This window comes from Misgurnus anguillicaudatus, chromosome 23 (assembly GCF_027580225.2).
Source record: "Misgurnus anguillicaudatus chromosome 23, ASM2758022v2, whole genome shotgun sequence".
Classification (NCBI taxonomy): Eukaryota; Metazoa; Chordata; class Actinopteri; order Cypriniformes; family Cobitidae; genus Misgurnus; species Misgurnus anguillicaudatus.
Genome location: NC_073359.2, coordinates 1,618,502 through 1,642,500, shown reverse-complemented (window position 1 = coordinate 1,642,500; position 23,999 = coordinate 1,618,502). Strand labels below are relative to the sequence as shown.

At 34.7% G+C, this 23,999-nt stretch overlaps 1 protein-coding gene across 10 annotated transcripts in view; it reads left to right on the top strand.

The window, feature by feature from the left end:
• The window catches only part of LOC129453153 (dedicator of cytokinesis protein 3), a 171,086-nt gene that overhangs the window by 54,987 nt on the left and 92,100 nt on the right, over positions 1-23,999 (top strand). For all 10 annotated transcript variants that reach the window (XR_012365653.1, XM_073861348.1, XM_073861344.1 and 7 more), the window contains exons 4-5: positions 12,706-12,761; positions 16,820-16,916. Coding sequence is in view for 9 of the 10 variants with exons in the window: in XM_073861348.1 (XP_073717449.1) it covers positions 12,706-12,761; positions 16,820-16,916 (153 nt within the window). In the remaining variant the exon portion in view is untranslated. The remainder of the gene's footprint in view (positions 1-12,705; positions 12,762-16,819; positions 16,917-23,999) is intronic.

The window sequence follows — 23,999 nt, the reverse complement described above, 5'->3', positions numbered from 1 at the left end:
TTAACTCTTTCCCCACAACTGACGAGTTATCTCATCAATAAAGAGAAACATTTGCATTAAAAAAAAGTGTTCCTGATGAGGTTTAAAATGAATCTGTAATACCGCGATTACTCAATTGATAAAAAAGCAGAAGCAATTTTTTTTTTACTAATTTTACACTCCGTGTATGTTTTGATAATCGTTCTGAATCTAATCTCTAACAAAATTCCTTCACAAACATGCAATTATTTCAGCTTTTTGCTAAAAAAACTTATTTTAAAGAAAAATAACCCATATTTAAGAGTTTATAAACAGAGAAAAAATAAAGATAGGATATTTTTTTATTGTTTTGTTTGTTTGTTTATTGTTTGTTTGAAAGCAGAGGGTCTGTTATTTCATTTGATATATTTGTATGTTTATTTATTTTTAGAGAAAAAATTTTCTGGAATGCATGTTGTGAAACTTTTGTGAAATTAAAAAAAAAAATAGTGGCAAATGAATTAAAAAAGTTGCCCGCCAGCGTGATTTTGAAGTTTCACAAAATGCCTTCAAGGAAATGTTTTATTAATATAAAAACATACAAATATATCAAATGAAAGAACATATCCTCTGCTTTTAAACAAACAATAAACAAACAAAACAGGAAAAAATGTTTCATCCTATCTTTATTTTTTCTCTTTTTATAACCTCTTAAATATGGGTAGAACTTTTCAAAGATGCCAAATTTTGAGCAAAAAGCTGAAATAATTGTAAATTATTTGTAAAAGAATTTTGTTAGAGATCAGATTCGGAATGATGATCAAAACATACACAGAGTTTAAAATAAATGAAATTAGTTTTTTCTTCTGTTCTTTATGAGTTAGGTAAGTAGCCATCTAGTGGAGAATAGCGGAATTACAGATTACCGTAAAAACTTATCAGTGAAGTGTCATAAAAAATCAAAGTTGAAATGACTTAAAAAATTCAAGTGGCATGTTTTTTACAGTGTATAACTAATGCAAGCTTTCTAAATAGTTAACACAGTAATTTAGTGTGAAAACCATTCATGTGCAAAACATAAAGCACAAACACAGCTGAATGTACACAATAAATGTGAAATACTATTCAATGCTCAGTTGAAATATATGTCATATTCAGCCATATGTTGGCATATCCGTTTCCAACAGCTGACATTTTCCAACAATTTACTTTTATGTGAGTAAAGTTCACCTTACAAAGGTCAACTGAAAAGCGTTATGCATGCGATGACCTTTATAATACTACGGCTTTACTATGAAAAGGCGCTGATCAAAACCAACAAAGATAAAGAGACTTTCAATGCAAAACGTTCAAGAAGTAACTCGTGTAGTCATGCACAGGAGAACAGTTTTGATGAGAACATCAACATCATCGGCTATTATGAGGTTAGTTTAGTAGCCTTGGATTAAAACCACCTTTTCGTGTCATTTTATGTATTGGTTTCTCTCTTTTATCACGAAAAGATGGGTCGTATTAAGTGAATGGGAAGGACTGGCGTATCATATGCATGCTAAATTAGACTTTGCCGTATGCATTGCACAGCTTTAAATAGGTGTGCTATTTATACATAATTCATGAAAATGGGTTTGTGAAAATCCAGCTAAAGTAATGTTTTGTAAAAAAAAAAAAAAAAAAAAAAAGTTAAAGCACATTTTGTGACGATATAACTTTGATATCTTTAATATTGACTGAGTTAGGTCATGTCAGAGATTGAAATCCATGATTAAAATCAAACTTTGACCTCAATATCACATTACAATATTACAGAGAGGATCATGCATTTATATACTTACATTTATAAACTTACAATGAATACACATGTAAGATATACATAGCTTAAACATATTGTATATCTGATAAATGAATGTTAAAATATCAAATAACTTCCAGTACCTGAACTTACTATGAACCGAGTACGATCACACACAGACACTGTTGGACGCAGCTCATTTTGGCCAGTCGTCGGGCACAGGTGTACCACGCTGCATGTCAGTTGACACTTTCCTCGAGGTGCGAATCCACGGGTCTGCCTTTGTGTTCACTGCATGCATGCGCGTATCACTTGGCAAGACCTTAAAGTGCCCGCCGGAGGTGCCCGCGATGCCCGTGGCTTTCAGAGTCCGGAGCAGCCCGGTCTTTGCTAATCTTCTGTAGAGGTGACACTGGGCTGGCACCTGTTTTACAATTCACGTGCCAAGACTGCACTGCCAGAGCCGCGGTGTGAATGAGGTCGGTAAACTCATTTCATTACCTGCGGCTACGCTGCTCAGAATAATGTACGGTTTGGTTCAATCGAGAAACTGAAATATCAAATAATTGCTATAAATATGCATGCATTTAATACAGTTTTTGTATCTTTGCATATTGTTAACATGCACACTTGCACACCAAATGATATCGGATAATAGGTGCTCTTTAAATCATTAAAAATGCAGGTTTGGACACTGAATCTCCAGGACATTTATTATTATATTTTGTATAATTTATGCCAAAAATGTCGATGCATGTATTCCTTTTACTTCTTTTATATGCGTTGATTATCATTTGTTATAATTCAGTTGCCATTTAAAAGAGTTCAACTCATTTAGTGTCTCTTGAAAGCTTTTCTTTACTGCCCTTTGAGTATTTGCGTGGTGGTTGTTTGTGTTTGGCTGTCTCTATTTTAAATCTCTTTTACTCGATCAATTATTTTCATCAGAAATCTTCCACCCACCGCTGTCCTCCCGCACAGCAGCACCTCAGAGCAACATCAGGAATGGGTTTCCAAACACTTACTAGCGATGGAAATGAGACTTAAATAAAAGCATTCGTTCAGCATTATTTATGCATTAGTTCATCAGCTAGATATACGGAAAGGTAAAGACCAATTAGGAATGAATTGAGCGCCATTTATTTTCATCTGAGTCCCTGAAGCATCGGCCACAAAACTAAACTTTAATATCTGATATACAACTTCTAACTTTAATTTCGTCTGAACGTCGCCTAACGGCACATCGTCCGGTGAAACTGGAAGACGTGACATATTAAACCGCCTCCAAGCATCCTCGCAAGATTACAACAAACAGCACACAATGCACTAAACAACACGGTCCGGTTTGATTGACATGCAAGAGATGAATTAAGAACGCCCGTGGATTTGGTTCTCGACAGAAAGTATTGAGGAAAAGACAAGGGCACATTGAAGATATAATGAAAGCTTTTTCAAAGCATTTTGTTCTTTTTTGCTAAATTACACAGTTTTCAGTCAGGCGTTGCAATTATGTCAGTTTTTCCTCTTGTGTGAAATGTATGTGACAAAAGAAGCAGTGTGGGAATAAATCATTCCCATCAATTTTAGTCGGTCTTTGTTATGCAGTGATTGAAGTGTTCACAAACACTTAAGAATAAAAGAGTTTTATGAACAACTTTATGGTTTCAGATACACTGGAAGATGAGTGAGTCATCGTAACTTATATCGCCCAGTCATCTGTGATCCGCATTTATTGTCTTTCTTGAAAAAACTATATTAACTATAAGCTGTAACATCTAAATATGTGTTTAATAGTGCACTGTTAAATTTGTGTTATTTACTGGCAACGGTTTTTAAAATGAAGTTAAATAAACATTAAATAAAGACTATATTTACAGGAAAAAACAATAAAAAGTCCAGCATTATGCAAAGCGTTTCTGGGAACCAAAATTAGAAATAAAACTGAAAAAGGTTGATGAGGATTTCTGAGAATGCTTTGCATGGCGCTGTTTTTATTATTTTATTCTGTAAAGATAAAGACTTGTTAGTGTTTAATGTTCATTTTTCTTTGAACAAACTGTTGCCAATAAATTAGATAAATATAACAGCAAGTTATTGGCAAACAGTTGCAGCTATTTTTTAATCCTCTTTAAAAACTCTTTCTCCGCCATTGACGAGTTGTCTCATCAATAAAGAGAAAACATTTTAATGAAAAACTGTTTTCCTGATGAGTTTTTATGGTAATCTGTAATACCACAATTATCCAAGAGATGGTGCTGTTACCCAATTTATAAAAAAATACTGAAGCAAAAATGTTATTTAATAATTTTAAACTCTGTGTATGTTTTGATAATCGTTCTGAATCTGAGCTCTAACAAAAATGCAATTATTTCAGCTTTTTACTAAAAAAATTTACTTTTAAAGATAAATATCCATAATTAAGAGTTTATAAGCAGAGAAAAAAAATATAGATAAGATTAAATTTTTTTTTCCATTTTGTTTGCAGAGGATCTGTTCTTTCGTTTGATATACACTCACCTAAAGGATTATTAGGAACACCTGTTCAATTCCTCATTAATGCAATTATCTACTCAACCAATCACATGGCAGTTGCTTCAATGCATTTAGGGGTGTGGTCCTGGTCAAGACAATCTCCTGAACTCTAATGTCAGAATGGGAAAGAAAGGTGATTTAAGCAATTTTGAGCGTGGCATGGTTGTTGGTGCCAGATGGGCCGGTCTGAGTATTTCACAATCTGCTCAGTTACTGCTTTTCACGCACAACCATTTCTAGGGTTTACAAAGAATGGTGTGAAAAGGGAAAAACATCCAGTATACGGCAGTCATGTGGGGAAAAATGTCTTGTTGATGCTAGAGGTCAGAGGAGAATGAGCCGACTGATTCAAGCTGATAGAAGAGCAACTTTGACTGAATTAACACTCGTTACAACCGAGGTATGCAGCAAAGCATTTGTGAAGCCACAACACGCACAACCTTGAGGCGGATGAGCTACAACAACAGAAGACCCCACCGGGTACCCCTCATCTCCAATACAAATAGGAAAAGAGGCTACAATTTGCACAAGCTCACCAAAATTGGACAGTTGAAGACTGAAAAAATGTTGCCTGATCTGATGAGTCTCGATTTCTGTTGAGACATTTAGATGGTAGAGTCAGAATTTGGTGTAAACAGAATGAGAACATGAATCCATCATGCCTTGTTACCACTGTGGTGGTGGTGGTGTAATGGTGTAGGGGATGTTTTCTTGGCCCCTTAGTGCCAATTGGGCATCATTTAAATGCCACAGCCTACCTGAGCATTGTTTCTGACCATGTCAATCCCTTTATGACCACCATGTACTCATCCTCTGATGGCTACTTCCAGCAGGATAATGCACCATGTCACAAAGCTCGAATCATTTCAAATTGGTTTGTTGAACATGACAATGAGTTCACTGTACTAAAATGGTCCCCACAGTCACCAGATCTCAACCCAATAGAGCATCTCTGGATGTGCATCCCACAAATCTCCATCAACTGCAAGATGCTATCCTATCAATATAAGTTAACATTTCTAAAGAATGCTTTCAGCACCTTGTTAAATCAATGCCACATAGAATTAAGGCAGTTCTGAAGGGCGAAAGGGGTTCAAACACAGTATTAGTATGGTGTTCCTAATAATCCTTTAGGTGAGTGTATTTGTATGTTTATATATTTTTAGAAGAAAATTTTCCTGGAAGGCATTTTATAATACTTGAGAGAAAATCACAAAAATGCTGGTGGGGAATAAAAAAGGCCACTATATAGAGAAAAATCCTGAAATGTTTTCCTCAAAAAACTTAATTTCTTCTAGACTAAACAAATAAAGACATAAACATCTCAGATGACATGGGATTGAGTAAATTATCAGGATTTTATTTTTATGAAAGTGGAGTAATCCTTTAAAGGTAACAAGAGTTTTTTTTTTAATAAAGCCCTAAAAAGGAAACAACAGGACTGGTACAGTGGGTTTTCTTTACACTGAAATCTGGGCCATCTTCCTCACAGAACGAGAGTTTCTATTCCAGAATCCAGGCCACAGTCAGTCCGATCTCAAGAGAGGAATTCCCGCCGATTAGAAGCGGTCATTACTCCTTATGACAAAGAAGAAACGCAACCTGTCGTCGCACAGGAAGTGAGGTCAAAAGGGGTGACGCATGGGAGCGGGTCCGATTGAGAGCGCCTCACACAGACCTCGTCTTTTTATCAAGATGAATTGGGACAGGGAAAGATAGCGTTTGTTTCCCAGACGATTTTAAGCCCGACATATCAGAGCCTCTGTTTTGTCACTGTCTCTTTAAATATATCTCCAGAGGTCAGCCTGCAGACTTCATTTCCTGTATCTTTTCACGCCTGTTGCGATGGGATTTTTACTTTCTTTGGTTATCTCCTGTGTTTGGTTATTAATAATGACTTTGACTCATAAGACAATAAGTAAGAAATAATTGATGACGGTCCTTTGAATTATTTGAAAACCGCAGTCAGTTATTTCACTTAAACCATGGATACCAAAGACATCGCTAACACTGGTGGTTATTTTAAGACATTTTACAAGTTAGGTGTGCATTTATCGAAAAATAGTGTATACCCAAAAATAATTTCTCAACCAATCTGAATAAAGCATTCAACAGCCCCGTGGTAAAATAAGATAATATTTCACCCAAATATGAAAATTACTCACCCCCATATCATCCCAAATGTATTTGACTTTTTTATCACTGGACATCAGCACAGTTGACAATTTAAGGTGGCACATTCATAACGTCAGATCTCATTGGTGCTGGCATGTCATCTGACAAAAAACACATGATAAATAACAATCACAAGATATGTTAGGAGAAATAAGAGTTGATGTTACTAATGTGCCACCATAGTTTTGATCACCATACTGCTGTAGTTGTATATTCTGGTTTCAGAACAGATTTATTATTATTATTATTATTATTATTATTATTATTATTATTATTATTATTGTTGTCATTATTATTATAATTATAATTATTATCATCATCATAATTATTATCATTATTATTATTATTATTATTATTATTATTATTATTATTATTATTATTATTATTATTATTATTATTATTATTATCATCATCATCATCATCATCATCATTATTATTATTATTAGTAGTAGTAGTATGATTGTTATTATTATTATTATTATTGTTGTCATTATTATTATTATTATCGTCATCATTATTATTATCGTCATTATTATTAGTAGTATTATTTATATTATTATTATTATTATTATTATTATTATTATTATTATTATTATTATTATTGTCATTATTATTATTATTATTATGATTATTTTTATTATTATTATTATCGTCATCATTATTATCGTCATCATTATTATTATCGTCATTATTATTATTAGTATTATTTATATTATTATTATTATTATTATTATTATTATTATTATTGTCATTATTATTATTATTATTATTTTTTTATTATTATTATCATCATCATCATCATCATCATCATCATCATCATCATTATTATTACTATTATTATTATTATTATTAGTAGTAGTAGTATGCTTGTTATTATTATTATTATTATTATTATTATTATTATTGTTATTATTATTATTGTTATTATTATTATTATTATTTTTTCATCATCATCATCATCATCATCATCATTATTATTAGTATTATTATTATTAGTAGTAGTAGTAGTAGTATGATTGTTATTATTATTATTATTATTATTATTATTTTTTTTTTTTCATCATCACCATCATCATCATCATCATCATCATTATTATTATTAACATATATTAAAGCAGAACTCTCAAAAAATGCTTTACAGTGCTTCTAAAAAATAAAATAATTCCATTAAACTTGTTTCGCTAAGCACAAAATATTTTTAAACATTTTTTTAACCAAACAGATCTGGGGCACCATTCACTTCCATAGTATTATTTTTCCCCAGATCTGCTTTGTTACAAACATTCTTCAAAATATCTTAATTTGTATTCAGCAAAACAAAGTAATTTATACAGGTTTGGAAGAACTTGAGGTTAGGTAAATGATTACAGAATTTACATTTTTCTGTGAACTATCAATTTAAAGGGATACAGTAGTTCACCCAAAAATGTAAGTTATTTTATTTTCTTATACTCATGTTGTTCTATACCTGTACAGTGTGCATTTCTTTTTTTCCTGATAAACACAAAAGAAGGTGTTTTAATAAATGATGGTAAGCACATAGTTGCCATAACCATTGACTTTCATAGTAGGAACACACAATATTATGGAGGTATAGTGATAAATGATGAAGAAGATATTTTGATAAATAATGTTAGGCGCAATTGACTGTACCCATTGAATTCAATTGTATTTTTTTCTACTATGGAAGTCAATGGATACAGCTGTGTGCTTACCATCATTTATTTACTCATTCGCTGCCTCGTTTTTTTTTTAAGTTGACCACCAGCATTTTTTTGTGATTTTCACAAAAGTTTCACAAAATGCCTTCCAGGAATCTTTCTTCTAAAAAATATATAAACATGTCAAACATGTATATCAAATGAAAGAACAGACCCTCTGCTTTCTTTCAAAAAATAAAATAAAAAAACAGGGAAAAAAAGTTTCATCATATTTTTTCTCTTAAATAAACTCTTAACTCTTAAATATTGGTATTTTTCATTAAGCTGAAATAATTGCATTTTTGTATAGGAATGTTGTTAGAGATAAGATTCAGAACGATTATCAATACGTACACAGAGTTTAAAATTAGTAAATATTGTTTTTGCTTCAGTTTTTCATAAATTGGGTAAGAAAATCGCTTTATTGCAGATTAACATGAAAATTCATCAGGAACAAGTTTTCTTTATTCAAATGTTTTCTCGTAATTGACGAGATAACTCGTCAATGGTGGGGAAAGAGTTAAAATATTTTCTTTTGTTTTCATCAGAAAAATCATACAGGTTTGTAACAACAGAATTTTCATTTTTGAGTGAACTATCCCTTTAAGTTAAAATTTCGACTTATTTCGAAATATTTAGATATTTGAAACTTGAATTTTCTCTTAAACGGATAGTTAACCTCAAAAAAGAAAATTCTGTCATGATTTACTCACCCATTGAGTTGTTACAAACCTGTATACATTTCTTTGTTCAGCTAAACACAAATGAAGATATTTGTAATGAAGCAGGAGCACCACTGACTTCCATAGTAGGAAATAATTGCTACAAATTTCAGTGGTGCTCCAAAACAGTTTGGTTACAGACATTGCTCAAAATATCTTCAGCAAAACACATACATTTAATTCATAAAGATTTGAAGCAGCTTGAGGGACAGATTTTTTATTTTGGGGTAAACTGTCCCTTTAAGTGCAAGTGTATGTCATGTAAACAAAGCACCAGATAGACAAATAATGTTTAAGCAAAGATGCATTTTAAGTATAGTTTTTAAATTACAGGACAATAAACCCTGCTTAAAAACATTTAAAGATACAAAAATGATAAACATTGCTCGTCTTCTCTGTTGTTATGCATACACGTGGAAAACAAATGTTGTTTTGCATCATCCTCTATGCATCAGGCAGCAGAATGCGATGTGGTGAGATATTTAGGAGGAAAATCCTCCATCTGACTCTTTATGCAATGCAACAAAAATATTTTTCCCATTTAGTGGCCTTGGTTACATTCAGCAAAAGAGAGGAGTAGGCAAAAAGTTATTACATTTTGATTCAATATTTCAAGAGTTTTGTCATTGAATAAGCAGCGTGTTGTATCATGCACAATAAGAAAAGAGACGTTTATTAAGAAAGTATCTATGTTCTATTAGAAATCTTCAAGCAAACAAATAGTTGCTGTGCGTCTCACATAATGAAGGAAAGAGCTGCTTCTGGGAATAACTTTTATATGCAAAACGATGTATTATTAATGCGCTCGTATGGGGACTATTGTTATTATAGGCCTATGCCAGAGTGTTGTGTGACCTTTCTGTTAAATGCACATTAGACACCTTGGATCCAAAGGAAGGAAATCTTTGTTAGGTCTGAGTAAAACAGTACCACTTGGAAAAAGTGATGTGGCTTGTGTTTTTTTCATTGCGCTTTGATTGGATATAAAAAAGTAGGCGTTTCATTCAGAAGTGGAACTAGCATCAGTTGGAGGGGGCGGAGTTAACGGATGCTCCCGCCCAAGCCGTCTAGCTGACATCATCAGAGTACATTTTCAGATTTTGATTGAAGTTTAGGAGGGCACATGAATAAAAAAATAATGACTTAAATTGTTTATAATTTACACAATACTGCATTAAACAAATGAATGTTTATTATTTAAATTATATTTAAAAAAATGTTTATATAGTTTATAGCACAACTGTATTAAACCTTGACTGTAACGTCTTGATACACTACATTAACATCACCAAAGGTGATACCAATTGGCTCTTCAAAGTTCTTGGCTATTTAAATATTATAATTTATTTAAATACGGCGATTAGGAGGAGACCGCCCATCTCATGAATAATAACATATGCTGACCTGTCATCTGTGCATATGGAATCTCCCCCAAACAGATGGAAGTTTGTTCGAGAGCATTTGGTGTCCTGGATAACTAACGAATCTGACCTTTTGAAAGTCAGGACAATTAAGCAACAACTGCACGGGGCAAGAGCCTTCACCATCTGGATTCTTCAGCTGGGATGTTTGGCCATCATGTTCTTGTCGTCCATTTCATTCATTCTTTTAAAGCAACTTCTGACGTGATAATTACATTTTATAAAGCTTGACATTGATCTCTTTTAAACGCAAATTGGAGTTTTGCGCCATTTGGCAGTTTGCTGAAATGAATTGTCTTTGTTGTGTATAACAAAATGAATAATTTCCTGGTAAAAAAAATCATTCAGCTGGTTTATGAAGCAATAGTGCGACAAAGCTATGTTTTTACACACTTAATGTGCATCAATTGCTCTTCATTTATTGCCACTGCTTCACTTACATGTTTAAACTTTAACTCTTTCCCCGCCAGCGTTATTAAAAAAAAGTTGCCACGCCAGCGTCAGCATTTTTTATGATTTTCACAAAAGTTTAATGCCTTCCAGAAAATGTTCTTCTTTAAATATATACACATTCAATATATCAAATGAAATATCAGACCCTCTGCATTGAAAAAAAACATTATATCTTATCTTCATCCGTTTTCTTTTTATCACCTCTCAAATATGGGTAGGTTTTTTCAAAAATAAAAATGTTTGAGCAAAAGCTGAGATAATTGCATTTTTGTTAGAGATCAGATTCTTGCTGTTTGCCTTCTGGGTTTAATAAGTTGGGTTAGAGTGCCACATGGTGGATAATGTCGGAAATGCGGATTGCCGGAAAAACTTGTCAATGGCGGGGAAAGAGTTAAGGGGCAGTTGCCAGGACTGGGCTTATCTTAGTCCCAAACTAAAATTTATGTTCGAGCTGCCATAATAAAAAAAAACACTTGTACTGACATATCTTAAAATATATCGGTGTCATTGTTTTGTCCCAAGGGTTCACACGAGTATTTGTTAGTTTTTGTTTGTAATATAACTAAGGCCTAGTTTAATTTAAACCCTGTTCGGGAAACTCCTAAGAGAAATAGACATAGAAATATGAAATTACATCGAATTTCTTCAGACCAAAATCTGTCGAACACGCATCATGTCATTATTATGATGTCCAAACTTCTAAACACAAAGTTCTCAGACTACTTTAAGTCTGTTATGTTTTATGTGGTTGGTATAAGAAGGGGCTATGTGATAGGAAATTACAGTATATTGTTATAATAAGCTTACATTTATACATCAAAGTGACTTAGAAGTGTGTATATACATATATATCTCCCAAGGGTTTTTCCCTCCTAGGACTTTTTTTTATTTCCTCGGCTAAACAGCCCGGGGTTTTTTTCCTCCTAGGGGTTTTTTTTCTCCTAGGGGTTTTTTTTCTCCTAGGGGTTTTTTTTCTCCTAGGGGTTTTTTTCCTCCTAGGGGTTTTTTTTCTCCTAGGGGTTTTTTTTACCCCGGGGAGGCAGCCTTCTTGGGCTTAACTTAGCTTCCTCTTAGACGTTACATTAGTAATACGCTCGCTTATAATGTCGAGTCATAGCCGCAGCAAATTTGACTGCTTATGCTATCGTATATTTTGTTGGGCTATCTGTCGTTTTTCTGTGCTTTTACTGCTTCTATTAATGTAAAGCTGCTTTGAAACAATTAACTATTGTGAAAAGCGCTATATAAATAAAATTGAATTGAATTAAAGTGCATTTAGTCAATATGTATCTGCATGTTTGTTACCTCACCAAGGTACTTGAATCCATGGCATTTCCGGTACACCAAAATTTTTTAAAAATGCCGCCCCCCATTTCTACTTACAAAGTACTGTAAAAAAGTTGGTTCAACTTAAGAAAGCAAGTTATCTGGTTGCCTTAAAATTTAAGGTTATTCAACCTAAAATTATCAGTTGACACAACAATTTTACACAATATTAATCAACTAATATTTTTAAGTATAAACTAAAAATTTGACTTTTTTAAGTTGAACCAACAAATCTGTTTTTTTTTTTACAGTTGACAACCTGAAAGTTGCCACTGATGGTTTAGTCACAAAAGTTATTCAGTCAACTCTCACGCTAACTGCACACTTGAAATTGATCCTGGCCAACTCCAACCAGTCCAAAATGAGAAAGTTCTCCACTCCAGAAGAACACGAGCATTGACACGTCACGTTGAGTTCAGTATAATTCCTGGTTCTTGGCTCTCCAAACGGTTCTGCCTTAAGCAAAATCCAGGAAAGATTATGACACGATGTGCGTCTAGCAAGGTCACAGGAATCATCTTCCGATCGGTGGCAATTACAGAAACGCTCATAGTCTTCCTTTCTTCATTGAAACACTAGCTTGTAGTTGCAGGAGCAGAGATCTAATGTTCTTTCCTTTCGCTCCACAGGGAATCTTCCCGGCCTGCTACGTCCACTTGAAGAAGGCCGTCGTCACCAACAGGGGGTAGGAAATTTTATACTTTTTAAACTGAATTTTTCCAAGCTGTTGAACAATGGGTTTAAACAAACACATAGAAGAGAAATGGACATTTTATGTATTCATTTTTTTTCCACTCAGTGTCGTCTAATGTCTTCTGAGATTTTGGAAGCAATGAACTCTTGACTCTTATTTATGGCTTGAGCTACAGATATTGTGCTTTGTACATTTAGCCATTTAGCAGATGCTTTTATCCAAAAGCAAGGACAACAACAAAGTGATTCGTCTTACTTTTGAGTGTCGGGCATATTACATCACACTTGTTTATGGCTGGACCGATTATCATACTCTGTTATTGAATATTTTTAGATTATAATACATATATTTTGGTACCTCTACATAGTATTTCTCTCTTTGTGTTGGGGCACACTTATACTTCAGCATGAATTTCCAAAATCTAGGGACCGTACCATACACATCATCCATCCATGCACGTAATCTTAGAAAACATGAATATAATAATCCATTTTGTACAAATCTATGGCAATGACAGAGCTACACCACAGTTGACCCTGTATTTATCATTTTTAAAGTCAGATTACAATTAAATGACCCTTAGGCATCCAGATTCATTTATTTATTTGAATACAATTGTTGAATGTTGATATGTATAAGGCATGACACCTTCCAATTCAGCTCCTACAGTGTAAGCGTGTTTCGTAACAGCCAGGAACTCTGTGTTGTCGGTCCCACAGGGATCTCACACCGGAAAACTGTGACGCTGTCAGCCCACACTTCCAAGTGTTTGTTTAAGCTTTTGATGTCTTCCAAGGTTTCTCGAAGGTGTTCGCGCATGGCACTGCATGTAGATCTTCACAGTCTTCCCACAACACACACATGCATACGTTCAGCTTTTTGTGTGCGAGCAGATCCCAGGAGTCTTGTTCAGCAGTTTGAAGCTACACAAACTTGTTAGCATCTGGCTTCTTACAAGTCAAACTGCAATAGCATTTTAGTGCAATATTAAAAGAATAAATACATCTAAATGAAATGGATTTCAGAAATAAAATCATATAAAATATATATATTGACACAAAATTTCCACTAGATGTAGCCATCAAGCCAAATATTTAATTTAATATTTAAATCAGAACATTTAAGTATACAAGTTGAGTCATAATAAATAAAGTGAAATGACACAGGGAATAACTATTGAACACGTGAAGAGAACAAGGTGCAAAATGGCATAGAAAGCCAGGAGATCACCTGAAATCTGTCAGTGTTGAGAAAGAAACCCTGCCCCCTATCAGTACTAATTGATATCAGCTGCTTTAGTCCTAATTGATAGCCTATAAAGGCTTCTCATTACCCAGGATGCACACAGGAAAGATTTCATGACGGGTAAAAGCAAAGAACTCTCTCAAGATCTTTGTAATCTATTTAATGAAAAGCATTTTGATGGGAATGGTTATAGATGCATTTCCAGAATGCTGAATGTTCCTGTGAGCACTGTAGTGGCCATTATCCGGAAATGAAAAGGGCAACACTTTACCATAATCCGGCCACGATCAGGTGCTCCACGTAAGATCCCTGTCTGAGGAGTCCGAATAATAATCCGGAGAGTTCTCCAAGAGCCAAGAACCACTTGGGCAGAACTTTAGAAAGACCTTGCATCAGCATGTACTGTTGTTTTATAGAAAACTATAAGCAATGCACTGAACCGCCATGGTATCCATGCACGCTCCCCACGCAAGACTCCATTGCTGAACAAAAAGCATGTTGAGGCTCGATTAAAGTTTTCAAAAGAGCATTTGGAGAAGCCTGTGGATTATTGGGAGACTATAGCATGGTCAGATGAAAGCAAAATTGAACTTTTTAGCAGTCATTCTAGCACTACCCACCACCCCAATAACACCAAACCAACAGTTAAGTTTGGGGGTGGAAGCATCATGGTTTGGGGCTGCTTTTCAGCAAGGGCAGACTTCATATTATTGAAGGCAGGATGAATGGAGAAATGTACCGGGACATTCTGGATAAAAATCTGCTGCCATCTACCAGAAAGCTGAAATGAAAAGAGGGTGGACATTTCAGCTAGACAATGATCCCAAACACAAGGTTAAGGAAACAATGAAGTGGTTTCAAAGAAAGACAGTCAAGTTGCTTGGATGGCCCAGTTAGAGAACTGAAGATCAAAGTTTATAAAAGAGGTCTAGGGAACCTTCAAGATTTAAGGACCATTTGTGTGGAAGAATGGGCCAGAATCACTCCTGAGCAATGCAGACGACTGGTCTCTCCATACAAGAGGAGTCTAGAATCTGTAACCAGAATCTATTAAACGTGTTTTCAATACTTAGGCCCAATCCCATTTTTCTGTCTTACGCCTTCCCCTTACCCCTACCCATTAGTTCACGTGAGAGGCGGCCCTTACCCTCATGTGAACGTGCAAAACTAAGGGGTAAGGGGATTGGGGCTTATTCTCTGTGTCATTTCACTTAATTTATTATGACTCAACTTGTACACTTAAATGCTCTGATTTCTTTGTATTAATTCAATATTTGGCTTGATGGCTACATCTAGTGGAAATTTTGTGCCAATAGCACACTTAGATATCCCCTTACTGATACAAATGCTGATGTGTCAAATATTTTCCCCCCCCCGCTGTATATGCAATAATAAATATTATATCTTAGTGCAAATATTATGAATTCTATAATATTATAAAATGCTATAACCACACTTTATAAATGAAAAATTAACATGATTTTTACAACTGTACTTTGTTTACTTCACTTTTAATATATGCAATTTCCCATAGTTTTGATTGGCTATTACTTTCGCATGTGAAATAAGTAACAGTGCTCCTTCAAAAATGTCTAAATACTGCAAAATTATTTTGGCGGTTATAATGTGCATTATTGTGCTTATACAGAAGTTGTGATGTCACAACTATGAGTTCAGAGCGATACATTTCAATGCTCAATTTTAGCGAATAAATCACATGGACTGGTAAGAGAGCTTTGCCTTGTGAATCTCCAGCACATGTACATTGATCAAATTATAGCATCAACATTTCAAATTTCCTTTAGTAGAGGGAAAAGTCTCTTTCGGAGGAATCGTTGGACTCATGTGATGATAATGCAGAACAAAGAGATGAATCTGTTTTGAAAGTGTGTCAGAGAAGGGCAAGGGAAGGACACCGGTGGACTGAAGGTGCAACAGAATGCTGAAGATAAATTGACAGTAAAACCTAAAGAGACAGCAGGAAGATGAAGCAGCAATTAAAGGAGAATTTAATGGCATTGGTTTACAGATAATAGCTCTGTGTACACTGTTAAAGGCCTTTAAATGGTTGACAAAAGCTATTTTATTTCCTGTGTTGACCTATTTCCTGTTGAAACAGGAAGTTAGGATGAAATTTGAACGTAAAACAGTAAAAATATAGTAACTTACAGTAAGTGATACAGTATGGTAATGTGATATCAAAGTACTGATATAATTACTGTACCATAGTCATTGGTGGAGTTTGGGGGGACAGGGGGGGCATAGCCCCCCAAACCAGAGCCAATCATAATTAAAGCCTGAGCTACTAATGAGAATTAATATTTTATTTGTCTAATCTTAATATTTTAAGGGGTAGACTGAGTAACTTAAGGCTAAAATAGTTTTAATTTATTTAAACAATATTTAAAAACCATAAAGCTGCACTCTCTCGCTAATCTTAAAGTATTAAAGTCCCCGACAGGTGCCCCCCATACACAAATGCAAAACTCTGTCTATGACCATAGTACTCCCCAAAGTTTAATTTATTTTAGTTTTGGTTATTTTTTTTAATCGTTTTACAGTTTTTTCTCACTTTCCTAAGTCGCTAAATAAAAGTGTCTTCTAAATGCCTACATGTACGTTAATCATATTGGCACCTTTTCAACTTTTTCAGTTTATTGCTAAGGCAACATTTCTCAAGTCTATTCACAGACATGCTTTTAATAGTTTTAGTTAACATTAACACAACCCTGTTTTTTTTACTACATTTAAGGTTTTTATTGCAATCAATCATGCTAAACTGTGATCCGTGTGTTTTCCTACAGCCAATATGAGACGGTGGTCCCTCTGGAAGACCCCATTGTGACAGAAGTCACCTCAACCCTACAGGAATGGTCTGTTCTGTGGAAACAGTTGTATGTGGTAAGTCCTATCTGATCATCAACTTCTCCGTTATCTCGGCTGAAGTGCGGGGAATGGTTGCGGTTAGACGGCTACAAAAATTCATATCAGTCAGTAGACTGGATTACAGTGGCTTTAGGACTCGGGGGCAGTGGATCCTGAGCTGAGATAGGTGTTCATCAACCCAACAGAAAACTAGGAGGCAAAAGCATTTGGTTTTACAAATTTTGTCTTTAAACTTGAATCATTGACAAGCAATTATAAATCTTTAAAGAAATATTACTCCTATAAATGCTTTATGAGATTGTATTTTGTCGCCCACACTCAGAAGGCCTTCATGTGCTCTTCCTTTGTACTCAAAATTCAAAAGCTTTTCTCAACTTAATCATCTTGAATATCAAAGACCCCTTTTAAGTTACCTAAGAAATATCACATGAAGATAATTATAAAGCAGGAGAACCTGTGTGGAATACATTGAATGATTTGGCCTTCTTTATACAAAAGACTTAAAATGAACTCTGACAGCGACTTTTATGTACGCCTGTAATGAGGGATTACCAAGCATTAGAATGACAATGCATCTCGCTCTGTCTGTTTTTTTCCTGTGTTGAGGAAACCGTGTCAGCCTTTGGCATCTAAGGAATGACTTTACTGCCTTAGATTTTACGTCATTGTTTATATCATCGTACTGCTTTTGTGACTTTTCACAGCTGTGGTGACTCCCTGTTTCTCACATGATCATCTCACTTTGCCGTCTTTTGCTCTGATATTTGTACACATTCGCTGGTTAGTGACATCATAATTGTATATATTAAGTATATTAAGTTTGAAAATATAATCAACCACTTAAAACACCCTAGTAACCACATAGCAACACCTTGGAATCCTAGCATCATGGAGACCGTTTCAAAGGAACTTCACGCTGCGTCAGAAAGCTGCCACTTTGGGAACGCCTGCAGCGTGACGCGTCTAAGTATTTATATAAAATTTGACCAATTGTTGGGTGTGACGCCATAGGCGGAAGCCAGAGAGCATAAATAGGAAGAAAAGAAACGCTGACTTTAACTCACATATGCCGAAGCGGGTGTACAGGTACGGGGAGTATAGCAAATGAGACACAGCGTCTGGTTCCCTTCTCAGGGAACAGAGATTACAAACGTAACCTGAGACATTTTGCATGAGGAAAATCCATAAATTCTTCATAACTCACATATTTTTTTAAATTATACTGAAAAGTATACACACAACACGTCATTAATAAGTCACTGTCAGACAAATGGTAAAGAAGAGAGGCACTGGGGCAGTACCTTTTGTAATGCACTATTTTTGATATAACATATGTGAAACGCACACTTGTGGACCATTTAAATAATAAACTGACACAAAGACATTAATTGGTATCATTTTACATACAACAACATCGGAACGGTCCTCTTTCTCCACACTGGAGCTGTTGGTTCGCATACGTCATGTGTGACCTTTCGATGTAATTACGTTATATGTAAGGTCAGGCTGGTGCGTCACACGGCTAGTGCAAGACGAAAAGTTGTGGTGAAAAGTGCATATTTATTTATTTTTCTTGCCGAAAATGTCAATCGTTTTGCTAGAAAAGACCTTTATGTATCGTTTGGGATCATTTAGAGCCCTTTGAAGCTGTGTTGAAAAGGCAATTTTAAACTGCATTTAAACTGTAAACTGAGGTCCAGTAAAGTTTATTAAATTGAGAAATGTTTTCCTCCAAAAACTTAATTTCTTCTCGACTAAACAAAGATAATTATTGTTTTTTTATATTTATGAAAGTGTAATATTACTGTAATATGAACACTTTTTAAGGTGTATTTTATCAATGGGTACCACTCCAGTGACAGCTAGGGACCATTTTTTGGACACATTTTAACACATCCAGAATTCCAACAGGACTCCTAAATTATGGTAAGATGGTGGCCAGCTGTGGCGAGGATCACTATTTCGTGTCGATTTAAGGTTCACTGTTAGACTTTTTATTGTATATATACGGTAACTGAGTTACTGTAACTGCCCCATTACAATACCATAACCGTTCATGTTTTTTACAGTATGATACCTTTACAGCATTTCCATTTTACAGTATGATTCCCTTACTGTAACCTAGGTTTAAAAAATATATTGCCTTGAAGGGGAATCGAACACGGTTCACCCATGTCGTAGGTCCGTAACACTACCACAGTGCCACAGAGTCCCTTAATAAAAGTTACTCGCCTGAAGTAGCCTCTTCTGTCATTCTCCCGACACTCCGAGGAGCGAAATCTTGGCGTTGAAGTCTTGAGGTCAAATTTAAATCTGACGGTCAAGCATTTATCCATAATCCCTTTCTTGTTTCTATCTACAATTCTCAATAAATTATTTACACTGCTGAAAAAAATCACATTCTGAAATTTGCTTCACTGCTAAAAGCATAACAAATAAAATGTATTTCATTTCATAGATATATTTTATTTTTCCATTTTATATGCTTTTATAACACTGTTTTATTCAACTACAGTAGCACTACTGCTGTTGTTTTACAGCAGTCTACCGCAAATTCAAAACATGCAGTAAATCACTGTAAATTAAATGTTAATACCCATAATGCAATGCATATTACAGTAATGAAGTGGAAAAGACAATGATGGTATTTTACTGGGCATTTTGTGGTAAGTAACTGTAGAAATTACAGTTAAGTCTAACAGTGTTGCATAAGAAAGGGAACAGAAAGAGGCACGAGGCTTCAGCCGCGCAGATAGTGGAAATTCACACTTCGCGGCTCAGGTTAGAGAGACGTGGACACATCAAGCAGTTGGTCATGTGGAAACGGTTGTTGTAATGGCTTTTTACAAACCATCTCTTTTAGGAACTCAAATGTTTCTGGGACTCCAACCAAAGCTGGCACTTATCAAAGCCAGTGTGGGTGATACAATTATTTGATTCATTAATGAACAATGTTTTCTAGATTTGGCCGTGGTTTGTTTGGCAGATTGTTGGGGATTCAGTTTGCATGTAGATTTAATATTATTATGTGTGGTGGTTAGTTTTGGCTGGTTTGGAGTGTGTATATTTGACATGGTTTTCTTACATAAGTTGTTATCCAAATGACTAAGAAGTGATTATATAATGTTGCTCTTATTATTATTGTTAATATTATTATAATTCTGTACTGTACTACAATATTACAGTACAGTATTACAATACTGTAGTTGTTGTTGTTGCCTTAATACAGGTTTATTTGTCATGTATTTTGTTGTTGATTTTGCAAGGTAACATGTTTTAACATATCATATTAAAATATCAACAAGTAAAATAAAATAAAATCAACAAGTAAAACAAAAAGGTTTTGAGTAGACTATATCAAAAAGTATCCCTCCGGATGTTTTTGAAGTTTATCCATTGTGGTAGCCCTTACTCACAAAAAGGTTGGAGACCCTTGATACTGTACACTCACCTAAAGGATTATTAGGAACACCATACTAATACTGTGTTTGACCCCCTTTCACCTTCAGAACTGCCTTAATTCTATGTGGCATTGATTCAACAAGGTGCTGAAAGCATTCTTTAGAAATGTTGGCCCATATTAATAGGATAGCATCTTGCAGTTGATGGAGATTTGTGGGATGCACATCCAGGGCATGAAGCTCCAGTTCCACCACATCCCAAAGATGCTCTATTGGGTTGAGATCTGGTGACTGTGGGGGCCATTTTAGTACAGTGAACTCATTCTGACATTCAGTTTGGAGTTCAGAAGATTGACCAGGACCACACCTCTAAATGCATTGAAGCAACTGCCATGTGATTGGTTGATTAGATAATTGCATTAATGAAAAATTGAACAGGTGTTCATAATAATCCTTTAGGTGAGTGTATATATAGATAATAGATGATCTAACATGTTTACATTTCATGTACAGACCATATATAAAACAGTGTTTTCAACTTATAGCGTACAGATGCCCCAAGCCAAAAATCTGCATTTTTGTGTGTTTAAAATGACAGACTGTTATTATGCCAACCATGTAATTTTATGATTACTACATAACTTACCCATATGGTTAGATTATCTGTTCATGACATCAGTTGCTCATTACCAAATCTGATCTATCTGGGCCATTTGTTTCAGCATCATTGAAACATTTGTTACAAGTCACTGCTTATTTGCTCTCAGTGACGGTCATACAAATGTGATCAAAGACACCAGACTGATAATAGTGACATCTGGAAACAGCTTGTAAAGCACACTTTTTATTTTCTGCAATGTTCTTATTGACCAACATCCACTTTATTACCTTACTATATCGTTTAACTGAAGTTCAAGCCAACGTATTATGAAATGTGCTGACATCTCTTTTTGGAGACCTTGTTCTTTGACATATTGTTTTGTAGCGTAAGTGATTGGTCAGTGTGTCATCCATACATTAAATGATCTTTACCCGTGCGGAAGAAAACAGCTGTCAGTGCCGCTCTAAATCTCTGCAATACTTTAACATTAACTAAACCGTGCAAGCAGATTTGCCCACATAAAAAAACCTGGTTTATATTAAGGTTATGTTATTGTTACCATGGTTTAACTATAGTAGCCGTGTTGTAAAACTTTGATTCATTTTAAGGGACTGCTTTTGCTTTGACTTGTTTGTTTTATATATTGTGAAGTCTTGCTCTGAACCAAGTGACATTTTTAAGGTATTCTGTAAAAGCATGTTATTAATGCATCCATGCGTCCATGTAGCATTCAGCTTTAATGCTGTCTTTTACACACGCACACGTCAAGACCCCTTTGGTCCGACCCCCGTCTGCGATGTTGCCTGCGGGGCAAACCAACAAAGACGTTAGGAGCACATGTGTGAACGCTTTTTTATTTTGATTCCGTCAAAATGATGAAACTTTGTGTCACACTGTCGCTTCATCCTTGTTAACTGTCACTCATATCGCTCCAGCGGTCACCACCTTAAAAAACCTCATCTTCCTCACACCTTCTGTCACGTCCGTGTTTCAATCCTGTATGATCTTCAGCTCACATTTGATTTATTCTACTAGCTATAACGAGCAACAGAAGGATTGGTTTTTGTAAACGTTAAATGTAGTTTGCAAATCAACTCGAATATTATATTTAAAAGCACTTTAAATTGACATGAAATCGAATATTCATTTAACTCATTCCCCACCAGCCTTTTTTTTTTGAAAAGTTGCCCGCCAGCATTTTTTACAAAAGTTTCACAAAATGCCTTCCAGGAAAATTTTCTTAAAAACATACAAATATATCAAATGAAATAAAAGACCCTCTGCTTTCAAAAAAAAAAAAAAAAAACGTTTCGTCCTATCTTTATTTTTTCTCTGCTTATAAACTCTTAAATATGGGTATTTTCTTTAAAAATAAATTTTTCTTAGCAAAAAGCTGAAATAATTGCATTTTTGTGAAGGAATTTTATTAGAGATCAGATTCTGAACAATTATCAAAACATGCACGAGTTTAAAAATAGTAAATAACGTTTTTGCTTCAGTTTTTTCATAAATTGGGTAAGAGCGGCATCTAGTGGATAATCACGGTATTACAGACAACCATAAAAACTCATCAGGAACATGTTTTTTCATGCTAATGTTTCTCTTATTTGATGAGATAACTCGTCAATGGCAAGGAAAGAGTTAAAATTGTGCTGTTTTTGGGTGAGTCCTTTAAAATGCAAATGAGCTGATCTAAATGGTAGTTCCATGGTTGGATAATGCATATTAAGGGCCGGTATTATCCCCTTCTGACATCACAAGGGGAGCCAAAATTTAAAGACCTATTTTCTCACATGGTTGTGTAGAATGGTTTACCAAAACTAAGTTACTGGGTTGATTTTTTTTTACATTTTCTATTATTTTTTCATTTCCCAATTATAGCACTTAAACATGGAAAAAGACACATTTTCATGATATGTCTTCTTTAAGGATCTATTATGTACCTTTAAAGGTACAGTCAACTTTTTTGTACCTCCAAAATTTAACTGGTACAAAATTGTTGGTGAAATGTGTTTGCCCAGGGCAGAACCTGGTGCCAGATTGTGACACGTTCAGCCGGGATTCACACACCGACTTGATCTGACCACGCCACCTCCACCTTGTTTCAGCTTTATTTTTCAAGTGAAGAGGAAGTTGTACTGCGGGGGTCAAAGTGTCTCCGAATGTGTTGGTGCGTTAAAGGCGACTCACAACGTATTTCCATCACTAAAAACCTTCTCATGGAGGTCAAGCGTCAAAAGAGAGCTTTTTATAAGCGCAATAGCACCTGTCTGTTTAAATTAAGATACAAATCTTAATGAATTAAGAAAAAATTCAAGTTAGTGGCTTTGATGCACGTTGAAAACTTATTTGAATATATTAAATGTGCGCAATACGTTTTTTTTTAATCATCAGTACAACAAAACGACCAATGAACATGAATTAGTGCCATAAGTAATGATGGGAAATTTGTGCATGATGGTAGTAAAATAACTTTATCAACAAATTAAATAGTCAAGTCAACACTCAATAAAAACAAAGTCAACTTAAAACTCAAAATTTGTCCCAATAAGAACCAACTGCCCTTACAATAAAACCCAATTAAAATGAAATAATTTTTTTGATTTAATTCAACTTTAAAATATAAGTTGACTCAAAAAAGTTTTGTAAAATCGTGTCAACTAATATTTTTAATATAACCAATACCAATCATCCTTATGGTTCATTAATTGATGCCTACAAAACCCAGAGTTTTGTGCTTATCTCGTGTGTACGATCATTATGATGTGACTTGTGGCCAGCATGACAGAGCGTTGAAACAAGCCAGATGCTAAACAGATTGAGTTTTCTGAAGAAACACTACAGATCTTGTTAGCGCCTTTGCGAGCTCGCCGTAGGCCTGGTTTTGTTATCATTTAATTGCAATTCCTTTTGACATAAAACTGACTCTGGCGGGTCAAGATCACTTATTTGAGAAGTGTTACTTTAGACGTGATCTGTTGAAATAAACAACATTGACGCACACAGTCAGAAACAACTCACTAATGGTCTTGACACCATCTGCACTTTGAATTACAGGGTCTTCGTTTCTCCTACATGCTTAAATCTTTTTTTTGA